General features: G+C 42.4%; 1 protein-coding gene across 2 annotated transcripts in view; it reads left to right on the forward strand.

Annotated features, from left to right (window-relative positions):
* PIK3C2G (phosphatidylinositol-4-phosphate 3-kinase catalytic subunit type 2 gamma) overlaps positions 1–14,449 on the forward strand; it is a 337,252-nt gene that overhangs the window by 234,666 nt on the left and 88,137 nt on the right. For both annotated transcript variants that reach the window (XM_032796037.2, XM_032796039.2), the window contains 2 exons: positions 10,954–11,146; positions 11,698–11,819. In XM_032796037.2, the coding sequence (XP_032651928.1) occupies positions 10,954–11,146; positions 11,698–11,819 (315 nt within the window). The remainder of the gene's footprint in view (positions 1–10,953; positions 11,147–11,697; positions 11,820–14,449) is intronic.

The following is a 14,449-nucleotide window of genomic DNA, read 5'->3' on the forward strand; positions in this document are numbered from 1 at the left end:
ATCATAGGCTCTGTTGATCTATGGAGTTAGTCAATTGAAATCAATAAATTACACAAAGGATTGTCTCTAAACACAGACACGCAAACAAATCCTGTCTTTATGCACGTAACTAATAACTCCTTAGATTATGAAAGGAGTTGTTCATACCTAACTTATTTTCCATTACTGAAGTTGCTTACATTTTTTGCTCAGCTTGCATATTGTAACTACCCTAGTATATTTCTTGTTGGCTTCATGCTAATGCACTGTGACAATGCTGCAGGGTTTGGACTGCAAGCACTTCCAGTGACTGTTTGAATCTCCTCCTTCAAAGAGCTTCTTTGAGTTCCATGAAGAATGTGTTTTTTGTGTTGGTTTTTGTAAAATGTTTTCAAAAAACTATGAGAAGCAATGTGGCCTTGCTGCTAGAACACTGGGCTGAGACTCAGGGGATCTCGGTTCTGTTCCTGATTCTGCTGGGTGACCGTAGGTAAGTCACTTCACCTCTCTTTCCTTGGTTTCTCCATCTGTAAAATGGGGTTAATTATATTTTCTTCTTCTTAAGCACTTTGAAATCTACAGATGAAAAGCACTGTATAAGAGCTAGGTATTATTAATAATCACTTTGCAGCTTGATTGGTATTCGCGTAATATGAAACTCTTCATTTCTAGCTTGTTGTTTGGATTCAGCTAGGATTGGTAGAGACTGAAGGTTAATGGCAGTTTAGCAGTCTGTACGAAACAAGTTTGATGTCAGTTCTGTCTTTTGTAGACAAGCGTCCACCACCAGGGCCAGATTAACTCTCCTGTGGGCCCGGGGCTATTAGATTTTGTGGGCCCCTGTATACAAGTCTTTTTCCTAGGAGGGAGTTTAGTGCAGGAGGGGGCTGGGGCAGGAGATTGGGGGGCAGGAGAGAGTTTAGAGGGGATTCTGACCTGGGGTAGGGGGTTGGGTGCAGGAGGGGGGTGCGAGGTACAGGTTCCGGCCGGGAGGTGCTTAGCACAGGTGTCTTCCGGCTGGTGTTGCAGCTGGACTCAGGCTGCCTGCCTGCATGCTGTGGCCCCTTGTTGCTCCCGGAAGTGGCTGGCTGCTAGCACGTCCCTGCAGCCACTGGGGGCAGGGAGACAGCGTGTCTCCATACGCTGCCCATGCCCACAAGCGTTGTTTCTGTAGCTCCCATTGGCCAATTCCCGGCCAATGGGAGCTGCAGGGATGGTGCTGGGGGCGGAGCAGCACATTGAGCCACCCTGCCCCCCACCAGGGGCCACAGGGATGTGCCAGCAGCCAGCCACTTCGAGGAGCATGGTGGGGCCATGGCATGAAGGCAGCCTGCCTGAGCACCCCTTTTAGTGGCCTGGAGATTGCTGCCTGTGATTTATTTTTGCAGGGCTCCCCTTGAGCCAGGGCCCTGGGCTGTAGCCTCTAAAGCCCCTGCTTTAATCCGACAGTGTCCACGACACAGAAATCCCCACCACAATCGGTACCTTTGTGTCAATAGATAGGCCAAGCCCTGAATGTGCTTGTAAGCTGAATGTGCCACAAGTGTGGAGGCGCAGCCTGGGGAAAGCTCACACTGTCACAGCTTGCACTGTACTTGCTCTTGGGAAAGAGGACCCCAGAGTATTGCCCAAAGGCAATATTAGAATTTTAATAAATGAGAGAAGGCCCCGAACCCAAACAACTGAATCAAGTGCATTGCTCCTGTTAAATTCTCTCTGGAATTATCTAGATCTGCACCATGATGTCAGTCTGAACTGTGTTACTCAGACTTGTCTTTATGATGTGTTGAGAACAGAACACGGAAACAATTTGGAGAGGTTTGGATTGAGATACAAAACCTTTGAATCAGACAACAGTAGTTTGGAACTTCCAAAATGAAATGATTCTATTATTTTAGAACACAGCAAAGTCCCCAACTTCTCATTTTAACCCCTAGATTTTCCTTATTTTCTCATTGCCCTTTGATTACACAATTTCATTTGTTTTTAATTTCTGCATGACTGTGATGGTGCTGGGATTCACCACAATGGCGCCTCCCACTGGTCTCTCTGGGAATTAGCTCAGTCCATGGGGAGCGCCGTTTCCCATCCATCTCTTGCCCTCGCTTGGCGCCTGGACCCTCGTTGCTCCCTTCTGCTCGTGGCATCCATTTCAGGGCACTGCCCTCTGGCAGTGCCCCCCAGTCCATTCTCACCCTCTTCCAGGGGCCTAACAGCAGTCTTTCACCTGCCGCAGTAGCCAGCCAATCCCAAAGTCTAACCTATTCCCTCAAGAGTATGGTGCGGTCCAGTATGGCCACTTCCCATGGCCTGTTGCAATATAAGGGCAAAGTGGGGGACCCAGGCCTGCCCGCTACTCTGAGTCTCGACCCAGGGACCCTCTAGCAGCAGCCTCCCTGCCCTCCTTCTCTCCCCTCACTTGCTGTCCACTCTCCCTGGGTCACTTCCCCTCTGATCCTTTGCACCCTTTAGGCCCTTCCCTCAGGGCCTACAGCCTGGCAGGTAGCAGGCTGGAATTCCCTTCAGCTCCCCCGGGCCTGCCCAGCACTGCGCTGTCCCACATGCTGGTCTCCTAGCTCAGGAGACAGACCTTCCCTGTTAGAGGTCTGGAAAAGAATGACTGCTCCTCTCCTGGGCAGCCCTTATATAGGGCTGAGCCCGGCCCTGATTTGCCACCTCCTGCCCAGCCCTGATTGGCTGCCACTTTGAGCAGCCTCTCTGTCCTGTTTTAGCCCCCCTTTCAAAGGGAGGTGGGGCACTCTCCCCAGCACAATGACATTTAAGATCAATGTTGATCCCATCTCCTCTAATCCCTACACGCTCCCATCTCCTCACAATTTAAAGTATTGCCAAGCTGCAGCCTTGTATATTGCAAGCACAGAGTAAAAACAAGTCCTGTTAATAGTAATGATAAGTTACATCCATGCATCCAACAGGGAATAGATCCCTTAATGATTTCCTCACAGTATAGCTGTATGCTTTCAGTGACTTGAAACAAAGATCAGATTGTTAGAATTATTGTGAAATAAGATCTTAAAACCCTGGAGAAATGTACAATTTTGCTAGAGTGCATGTTTTTTCTCTTTTAATGTACATGAGGTTTGTTTGCACTGTCTGTGCATGTTACTCCAAGAAAATGCTCTCATTTCATCAGTTTAAATAAGCTTCATGGAACCAGTTAACTCATTGTCTGTTTGTCCCTATTTTAAATGTCCAATCATGGTTTAGCACATGTTAATTAACATGTTTTAACTAACACATTTATAAATTTTAATATGGACAGGATGCCAAGACCTGTTGCTCTTTGTGTTTAAACATATGACAGCCTCACTCTGCCAGTGCCTGAGCTAGATAGAGTATGTTTACACTGCATTTATGGGGTGTGGTTGCAGCTCATTTACACATACTCAGACTAGTTTTTAATCTATCTCCTAGTCTATCTAACAGGAACCCCTTGACTCCAGATATTACTTCGTCTTTATTTTCTTAGCTACTTCAATAAACGTTCATTATTTTTAAAAAGTCACTGTCAGGAGATTGCTGGCCCCTTTAAGAGAAACCTGGGCTAACGCTATCCTAGAAGAGCTAATTTAAAGGGAATGAGTTTATCTAGGCAGTTAGTTGAATAACGAACACCTGAGCCTGATAAAAGTTAGCCAGGACTCAGTTGCAGAGAGGTGCTCACAGAGAGAAGCTCTCCTAAGGGAGAGGAGCTCCCAGAGACCAGAGAGGAGGCAGTGCAGCCCATGCGCCCAAGGGGAGAGACTTCATTTCCATTTAATAAAATAGAATCCCATTAGGGGAATTGTCTTACATCACTTCAGATTATGTAGAATTCTTAAGGGGCCTTGAGAGAAAGGAAAGTGAGGTAGATAGTGCCTGCAGTACTAGCTCAGCAAAGATGTACTACAGTGCAGGCACAACTTATGACAAGTGGTACTAGAAGTGGGATTCTGAGATCATCTCCCACCAAGGAGGGATGACTGAGTGGCACAGTGCAGACGCCTTCCTTGGCTGTGAGATTTTGATTCTCCCATGTCAGCATATGGAGGGGCAGCCACAGCTGTTGGAGTTCAGCTCCATTTTTCTTTTCTTTTTTGGGGGTGACGGGGTCTGAGCAGGCCCAGAGGCCTGTGAAGGAGGTTTCACAATGGTGAAGACTCAATTGTCATCGACACCAAAAGGGAAGAAAATATAGGGCTCAACCAACTCTGTTTTGACTATGAGGAAGTGGAGCATGCAGGATGGGTTTGCCCCTGTAAAGACAATGATTGTAAAGCTGTCCTGGTTGTACTGAGCACCAGAGGAACGGGGGAGAGCCAAGATGTCAGACACCCTGCCAGAAACTGCTGGCTATTGTGAAGTCTGAACAAAAGGCGGTGGAGACCCAGTTTTGGTGCAAGAAAGTGTGATGCCCCAGGGACAGTCTGTCTTGGTTGTGAGGAGAATGGTCACATAAAAAGATGTTGCCCTGCTAAAAAAATTGACTTCAGGTAGATGCACTTTAATTATGAGGAAGATAGATCCTACAGGACTAGGTGAATATGGACTAGTCCAGGAAATCAGCCTGGGCATGTAAAATTAAAGGTAGGAGGATGGCTATGGGTTTCAAGCTTCCCATTGGTTAGAGTAGATACCCTCACACTTATCCCAGCCCCAGAGATGAGAGTTTGGGGATCTTGAATTATTTGGTAGAGGAACCAGAATGGGTTCCACTCAAAAGAAGGGTTCAACTAGCTAACCTAGGGGACAACAGGATTATGGGGTTGAGCAAACCAGAAAAAAGACTCCAGGGATCTGAAGGTCCAAGGAAATGCTGGCAACAAGAGCTATGATGTGACTGTAAAACAATCTAAAAGCTGCAGGCCTTGATGGAAGCTTTCTTTGAGGAGTTGGATGGCTGGGCAGATTCATGAGCCTGAAATCAAAGAGATTAGATAGAAATTCCCCCAGGCTATGGAGGGTATGACTACACAGCTGGAATGAACTAGGCAAATAGAAGCAGACCTTGAAAGGGCAAAGCAGGCATGGGAGAGCAGGGCCAGCTTTAAGCCGATTCACCTGATTCCCCGGAATCGGGCCCCATGCCAAATAGGGCCCCGTGCCCGTGCCTAAGAGGTCCCCGCTCCAGGGGTCTTCAGTGGCATTTCGGCGGTGGGGGGTTTGCTCTGGGGGTCTTTGGTGGCATTTTGGCAGTGGAGGGTCCTTCGGTGCCACGGAAAACCCGGAGCAGATGCCCCACCACCAAGTATTCTAATCAGGCCTCGCAGGTCACAAAGTTGGCCCTGTGGGAGAGTGAATGTGAAAGGCTGACCACTGAGATTAAGATGCCTCTGCCTGGTAAAAGAAATATTTTGTACTCATGGAAGGAAGTGACAGAACCACAAGTCAGTTTGAAAAGTGGCTCAGGACAGCCAAATCAATTGGAGAACAAGTCATTTAAGCCAGAAGACAAACTGGCGGACCTGGGAGCCCATATGCAGATGACACAAGAGTCACTGCAGGAAGAAACCACCAGAAACCAAGTCTCATTACCCCAGTGGAAGAGAGAGAGGATGAAAAGAACTACTTAAAGGAACAGATGTGTGGAGCAGCTAAGTTAAACCTTGAGAATGAAGTCTCCAAACTAAAAGATAGACATTTCCTCTCCAGACCAAGCAGTTATTCCAATTTTTCCTGTCTATCACAGGGACAAATGGGAAGTACTGAAATAGAAGTGTGAGAGAGATTGTTTTACTGGTTACCTGAGCTGTTCAGTTTTGTCAACAACACCAAACACAAGCTCAAACAATAAAATGACTAACACTGTCATAAATATTCTTGGGATGGATTTTCCGTTTGTTAGGCTATTTTTCTTGCCCTTTCATATTTTGACCAAGCTGACTAATGCTACTGGAGGCTGGGCTCTACCAAGCCCTTTCAGAACTGTAAAGAGTTCTATGTTTTAGGAATTGTTATTGCTCCTTTTCTTCACTGAAGACTCATTCTGTAATCTCTGTTAGCATCTACACACCATTTTCTCTTGACCCCCAGCACTGGGTCACTGCACCATTATGAGCTGACCAGCAGCCACACATTTCCCAGATTACAGGTTTTGGGAGGGTCACTCTCCCATATTATGCATAAACAGTGGTATTTGAAACTTAAACAAGAGTTTCTGTGGGATCACTGCCACATGAAATAGTTGCCTATAGTGCATCCCTGCCCTAAATTTAGTTTGAGCCTTGAAACTCAGTTTGATCTCCTCCCTTTTCCCATCCCTTCTCTAGCCCCAGAAAACAATTTATCCACAGTACAGGGCACCCTTCCTTCTCCTGAAAAGAGATCTCCAAGTTTGGTTTACTGCAAAATGCTATCTCCTCAAATGTCACCATGACGTTGCGTGACATTTTAAAAAGTGTTCTGAAAATGATTTACAGTTATTTTAAATAGATCAAAATCAGTTCCATGCTATGACTGAAGAGGTTGAATTCATTGCAGTAAACAAGCAACCCCATTGCTCCTGCCCATGAATGAGAGTTGCACACTGGATCTGAAAATTAGCAAAAATTAGCAATGCACATCTTCAAAAGCTTGACAGCAGAGGAGATGCTAAAGAGGTGTTAGCTGATGTATCTATTTACTTTATTTATCAATGGAATAATTTATTATGCAGCCATCGCTGCACAGGTCATGCATGTAGATTCCAAACACAATACCAATGACTGCAAAACTATACCACCCTCATAACACAGAATCCCATTCCCCAGCTGGCAGCATATCCCTTAGCAATCCATCCCCCAGCTAATTAAAACACCAGTGGAGGTTGATGACATCTGAAAGAGCAGAGACAAAACTACCATCTCAAAGTGTGCTTGCAGATAATTTACAGCAGCAGGCACTAATCACAGTGTGTATGCCGCAAAGGAACAAAGACAAATTTCTGACTCTCCCCTGCCAAGCGGACTCCACTGTAAAATGACAGACTGAACAGATGTATCCCACACTGCATTCCAGGGAAGGCCAGGAGATGGGGAATCCTTCAACATATTGGTGTTCACAGCTCTACAACAGGCCCTAGACAGCAGGATGATTATTGCCCTAAATGGAATCCCGACTAAGATCCTATATACTCTCTGTGGAAAACAGACCAATTCAGTTTTTCTTTCTAGTGGGCTCTACTGAAATTGAGTTAATTTTGGTCCCATAGTTACATAATAGTAAGAGGCTAAGCTGGCTCTACACCTGACAAGCTGATTCTTAACAGGCAGGGTCAGGTAAGGAAGGGCTGTGTGAAGCAGTAAAATTGACAAGATGGGCAGAGTTGCTGAGCTAGGTTGGGAGAACTTGCAAATGAGTTTTGCAAATGAGTTGTCATGCTCATGTACATCCTTCACTTTTCTCTTCCACTCACAAGGCCTATCAGGCTTACTGCAGCCCTAGACTTGTAGGAACGACTGCAGCATTTGCTGTCAAGGGTTGAGAGAAAAGTCCAGGATCTGGTCTTTGATATGGCTTAGCAATTCAAACATACTTAATTCATTTGAGGGATGTTGGGGATCCAAATTGTGCGTGTGTTTCTCTCCATAACGCCTGATTGCCCTTGAAGGTTAACTTTCAAAATGAGTTGTTCTGTCACAGGGCATGTGACTCTTTCAGGTCCTCTACAGAGGCCCAACCTTTATTCCTCCATAGAGTCCAGGAGGAACTTCACATGTGCGGTAACTCTCTCAGATGTCCTACTCAAGGCAGTTGTGATTGTGTGTTTGGGGCTGCCTAGCAGCCTACCAGTTGTGATTTGCAAAGGTGCCTTTGAACACCTCAGCCTACATGGCGGAATCTCCAGAGACTTTCTTATGAGGAATTTCGCTTCATCATATCTGGCGATGCCATGAGAACAGTCTTGCTGATACTACTGTATGGTGGCAGGTCCTGTCCCAGCTGGAATTAAAAAGCTGTGTAAGCTTCCTGGAACATTTCAAAACTTCAGTAATGAGTTCAGGCTTAACATTAAAATTAGGCTGACGTCTGGGGCGAGGGATTCTTACTTCATATATTAGGGACAAGATTTGCATTTTTGGCTAGAGATTTTGAGTGCCTCTGTTGTGAGAACCCGTGAAGAGGGCCTGGTTTGCAGAAAGCACTGAGCACCCACCCTCAGAATATCAGTTCCCTTTAGGGTTTCCTCAGTTGGTCACCCAAAAGTTGAGCACCCCAAATCACTAGTTACTTGGGGAGATTTAGGCCAAACTTTATTTGCTCATCCCCACTTCAGAGAACAGCTTCCTAAGTCTCTGAGCACCCTGACTTGTATAGGAGTTTAACAGTTCCTTAGGAATGCGGTGGACCACATATGAAATCCAAATTTAATTCAGCCATTAGGAAGCATAAAATTGATATATGTGAATTACACTGAAAACTCAACTCACTTTTCTGTAAAGCAGGCCAGAAACTAAGCTGACTGCTAAAGGGATACTGTCAAGAAGAAAATTAAATTCTTGCCGGAAAATTGTGTGCCAGCTACGGTTACAAGATTTCTAGAACTAAAATCAGCCCTCTGCTTCGTTTGCACATTTGTTAGCACTTTATATATAGTCAGTGTCACTCTTTCCCTATATAGTCCAGTATATAAATCTGTATGAGCAGTGCCTTGCAACCCCATGGAGCCCATTGACTCTGTGTGAGTGAATGGGTCCCCAGCACAGAACCAATTGCCCGATCAGAGCCCAAGCTTGTTTGACTGTTGCAGCAAAGACACAAACGTCAGCAGAAAACATCTTCCAGCACATTGTTTTTAATGTGCTAGATGAATTGCTGCATTTTTCTATATATGTATAATTTTTTCAAAAATTTAGTTTTAAGTACTTAATAAAATAATTTTTTTTCAGTTTAGGTATAAAGTAAAGGTATGTGATTAGCAATCTGCAGGTTAAAATCATTTGAGAGGTTAATGGGCCCATAGAAAGAACAACAAACCATTAAAGAGATGAATTGCCTGAATTATGGTCCTCTGATATCAGCTGCTCTGCAATAGTGATAGTGTCTGAATACCAAGTTGGTTGTATACCGTAAGCAAAGGCATGTGTCATACAAGTTCAATTAAACTGAATAGTTTTTAGCTGTAAAATTAACATTATTCTCTCCCAGTAATATTCTGAATTTTCTGGCTGCTTTTCTGTGTTATGGTAGAGCTACAGATTCCACAACTCAAAACACATGCCAGTGATTTATCAAGTGATTAAACTACACTTTTTAAATATAATACTCTTTTCCCTAGGAACTAAAAAAAGAAAAGTTTTACAACCTTGAATATAGCCCAATTAATTAGCACTGTATTGATTTTCCAATAATATCCTAAATTAAGATTTATTTTCTTGTTTTGCATGAGACTCCTAAATTGTTTCATTTCTAAAATGGGCTGTGTTTGACTCTTTCAGGAAAGCTTATTAAGTTGCTAATTACCTTGCCTTATTGGAAGATTATTTTGCTCATATTACATTAAGAAAAAATATGTATTTTCACTTTCCACCCTCACTCAGTTTAATGTGGATAATGTCTACATGATAAATTGCACATTTTGAGTGAATTCCGCATGCATGATTGAGGTTTTTTTGCTTTGCATCTGGGCCTCTTCTTTGGGGTGTAGCTGCATTTGTGAAAGATACCAGAGTCTTCAGCCTGAATGTCAGAGGTCATGCAAACTTGGGTCTCAATTCAAAAAAGTGAGGTCTCAATTCAGAATTGCTATTCTCAATACACAGCCCAATCACATGCTTAACTTTAAGCATATGCTGAAGTCCTAAGTGAATGGGACTTAAAAAGGTGATTAAAGTTAAGCATGTGCTTAAGTACACTTCTGACTAGCAATAGATTTAAACATGTATTTGAGCCCGATTAGGATCCAACATTGGGAAAACTGTGGGACTCGTATAGTTTTTTGGGGGAATGTGTAGTGAAGCCTAAATGGTTGGCACTCCATAACATCAACAGCCATCCTGGATATCCCAGAAAGCTGACCCCAAAGTAGGGAAAGAGAGAGGAAACTTAACATCACAGTGAAAATAGATCCAATTGGCAACTGGATTTTAGGAGCTTCCTCTCCCCCTTCAAGGACTAGTGATGATATGATTTTGCAAGTGCCATTTTCCAAACAGGATTCACATTTGATCTGAAGAGGTGGTCATGCTTATTTGTATATAATGCCTTTCATCCTGAAGGATCCCAAAGCTCTGAGAAGTGAGAACTGTGTTCTGGTTTATCTTGCCTGGGAATAAAATGGGGAAAAATGGCATAGGGAAGTCTTTCCTTCTTATATCGGGGGTAGTCATGTTAGTCTGTATCCACAAAAAAAAACAAGGATTCTGGTGGCACCTTAAAGACTAACAGCTTTCATGGGTAAAAAACCTCACTTAAATCCATTAGTCTTTAAGGTGCCACCAAAATCTTTCTTGTTTTCCTTCTTATGTAGCTACACAAAGGGCAAATAGGATCATGGGTTGAGATTTTTAAAGTCCACTAAGGGATCTAGCAACACAAACTCCTATAGGTGAATCACTGAATCAGCTTTGAGGGTCTCAGCTTTGGTCTGCTTCTCCCTGTGGCACTTGCTGCTTCTCGGCATGCAGGGAGGCATTGTGTGTGTCTCTGCTCTCCAAAGCAGAGGTGGAGTGGGTCCAGGTAATCAGGAATAAAAGCCACTGAGATAAGTCAGGTGGGTTATCCAGGTTGTTAGCCTAGTGAATGTATTTTGTATTTTCCTGATAACACACCCAGCACTAGTCCTTTGGAGACTGATGGAATAACTTATCCAAACTGGACTCAACTGCTGTGTAAATTGTCCTGCTGCAAACAAATGGTGATGAGAGTGTGTGTGTTGTGTGTGTTTGATTTTTAGTTGCATTCATAGCAGCAGGCACCAAGAAATGGAAGCAAAGGGAAATGTATGCATGAAGAGAAGCATTTACATTTGATCTTATTTTTGTTTTGTTTTCTCAGGAAAATAAAGGAAAGTTTAGAGTGCTTCCCTGTCAAACTCAACAACCTAATCCATACACTCGCACAAATGTTAGCCACGGGCTTTGCCAAGCCTACAGATTCACAGAGTGTTCCTCAAGAATCCAACATGCTGGATGCAGAGAGGTCAATTGCCCGAGCAACCATTTTAGGGTTCAGCAAAAAGCCTGACTCTGTATGTATTTCACTCTCCGCTTGCCCTCCTTTCACTTGATCTTTAACTACTCTTCCTTTAGCTTACATGCTCTCCTGCCTCGGTTATCTAAAATGTGCTTATGCCACAATGAAAGGATCATGGAATGAGCAGCAGTGCCATAAGCAATGAGATTCTGGAGGGAAATAAAACCAGGCAGAGAGCTATTAGTGGGGAGCCATTAGGAGAATGGTTCCTGCCCTGTAGTGAAAAATAAATCAAGAGCTAATTATAACACCCATAAGGAAAGCATGGCACAAAATTAGGAAGCCTAATAGAAACTGCTGTATGCTGCTTGAATGGAGCATTATTAGTTTTCTCACTCAGTGGTGATATTTCAGTGTTTGAACTGCATCCTATCTAGACAAGTTCCTTTTTATACAGCTATGCCTATAAATTACAAATTGCATTATCAGGCACTTTGGAGCTACATTACAGAAAGGTTTTTCTTTGTTGAAATTTCCCTGTAGTTCTGCATGTGCCTTTTTGGCATCAGCCTCTCTCTAATCATTTCTGTTTTTTCCCCAATGCAGCTATATCTAGTCCAGGTGGTGCAAACCTGCCAGGTGGTCACCTTTGTGGAAAAATCATTCGAACAATTTTCAAAACTTCACAGCCATCTACAGAAGCAATTTCCATCACATACCCTCCCAGAGTAAGACAGCACATTAGTCCTCTTTATTCTGCTGTTAAATGGTTCTTGCTAAGTACAAGCGAAAATGTGAAGAATATATGGTTGTTATATTTGCTAGCAACACAAATTTTGCCTCTAAGGCACTCGAAGCTTTCATGTCTGTCATAGGATCTAGGGAAAATTGATCCTAGTCTGTTGTGGCAGCCTAACTTTGCTACATTCTAGTTATCTACAGCCACCTGTGATGTATACTTTTTTCACCCATTATTTTCAAGGCAGATTTATTTCTGGAAAAGTGGGATGGTTTAGCAACAAATGGCTGAGCCTTTCTTTTTGGAGAATGCATGTGCACGGGGGAGGGGAGGAGGGATTAGGGCCTGATCCTTTTTTTTTTTTTTTTTCCTTAAGTGAGGGGAAGAACTGTCATTGACTTCATTGGGACCATGATCGGGCTTTAAATCAGCTTTCTTTATATCAGCTACTGTGCAAAAGTGTTAGCAAAAATACTTTATTATAGCAACACAGGTGTTTACATGCTGGGTCAGCTCAAGGTCAGGCTAATCCAGTATCCTGTTCCTGACAGTGGCCAGTTGTGTAAAAACCCTGACACAGATAACTGAGGCATTATCTCCCTCCTAACCCCCATTAGGTCTCCTCCTAGCCTCTAACAGAGAATGCCTTGAGCCCTGAAGCATGAAGTTCAACATCTCTTCCAAAAATTGTATTATGATAATTCTGGGAATAAATATCTATATACATGTCCAATCTTGTTTGGAATCTCACTAAGTTCTTGCTCTCAATGACTTCCTCTTGCCAATGAATTCCACAGATTAATTATGTGGTGTATGGAAAAGTGTGTCCTTTACCATGGCCATGGATTCTGGACATGTCAGAAACATCACATATATCATTACTCAACAATATTGACACCACTGAAAGCAATGCAGACATTCGTTTATCAGTCATGCTAACTCATCCAATGGAATTCCCTTCTCTCTACAATCTCAGCTGAAGGAAAAACAAATACTTAGCCACAAAAATGAGTAGTTTATTTGATCCTAAATACTGGGAAACTCAGGCTCAGATGGGCTTGAAAAATACAAAAGTCTCTGGTGTTTGAACTAAAGTAAATGGCCCAAAGTCATCATGGTTTGACTGGGGATGGGCAACAACCACAAGTTTTATATCCAAATTTGGTCTTCCCCAAAAATATGAAACAGGTTAATTCTAGAGAAAGGTGAAGGAAAGATTCGGTTCCCTTAGTTTCTCATTGCTCAGATCTGGAGTTTTGATTGGCAGATTATAATTTGAATGCTAGTTGCAATATTCTAATTGGGATCTGAATATCTCCAAAATTCGAGGGTGTTTGAATCAGGGTTTCCATTTGAGCCCATACATCGTTCTAACTATTGAATTATAAAATAAAATTGCAAAAAGCAGCTATTTCTATCAGTGTTCTTCATGAGCACAAACCTTTGAAAGGGGGAAAAGGAGTTTTAAAATTATATAAATCTATCCAAATCTGTAATGTGACTTGTTAAAATATTAGTAGCTATTATTCATGTAAAACATTTTTTAAATATAATTTAAAAAGTACTTGCAAGGCTTTTAAATTACCAGGATATGTTTTCCAGAAACCTCAAAAAGTCCATACCTCATTCTAAACCTGTTTAAGAGATTCATAACTGTGCTATCAAAATTCAATCTCAGCAATAACTTGTCACCACATGATCTTGTCCCAAGAGTGAATTCTCTTTACAATTTTTCTTTAAAATGTTCTTTTAAGTTAAACAGCATTTTTTAAAACTGATGGTTTCCAGTTTGAGGATCTTTGTGCATTCCAGCTTTGATTTTAATAAATAAGACAAATTATTTCCTTATTATGGTCTTATCATTGGAACTGCCATACCAGATCAGAACATTAGTCTGTGATACACAACTCCAGCATTGGCCCGTGCCATATGTTTCAGAGGAAGGAGAAAGGTCGGTTCCATAGTGTACCTACAGTATCAGTTTAAAGCTGTATGATTTAAAAAACAAAATGACTGATTTTTAACTTTGAAAAGAATTTCCGCATGAATATTGTTACAAACACTAAAAATGGTATAGGTCCAGATTTCCAAGATGATGATTAAGATTGTATGGAAGAAAAAATACAGCCTAGGCCTGATTTTTGGATGTGCTGAGTACTTGCTACAATAGTGAATAATGAATGATGATTAGTGGGAGGTGAGTTCTCAGCATCTCTGAAAATCATGCCTTTAGTGTTTAAACATGTTCTGCAACCCCTATTTGTAAGTCAGACCACAGCACTTCCAAAGAAACGCTTATATTCTGTCACTTTATCTTGTATTTGATCTACAGAGGATTTTAATTTTTTTTTTAACAAGGATGACAAAAAAGGCAGTTTGCACATAAAACCACATATTTTATAAAACAAAGATGTCACTTAGCCATGAAGTTTGGAATCAGATCTGATTTTTATGAAGTTCCAAGGTGTTCAGGTCTGCAGTTTTTGTTTATTTGCCTATTAAAAAGCTGGAGGTCAGCTGCAAGGTTCAGATACAAATTTTGTCAACCTTGTGGGTTCAGAACTGGGATTTTAGTTTCAGCTCTACACACAATTCAACAAAAGCAAGGTATTTTAAGGA

Source organism: Chelonoidis abingdonii, chromosome 1 (genome assembly GCF_003597395.2).
Source record: "Chelonoidis abingdonii isolate Lonesome George chromosome 1, CheloAbing_2.0, whole genome shotgun sequence".
NCBI classification, from domain to species: domain Eukaryota; kingdom Metazoa; phylum Chordata; order Testudines; family Testudinidae; genus Chelonoidis; species Chelonoidis abingdonii.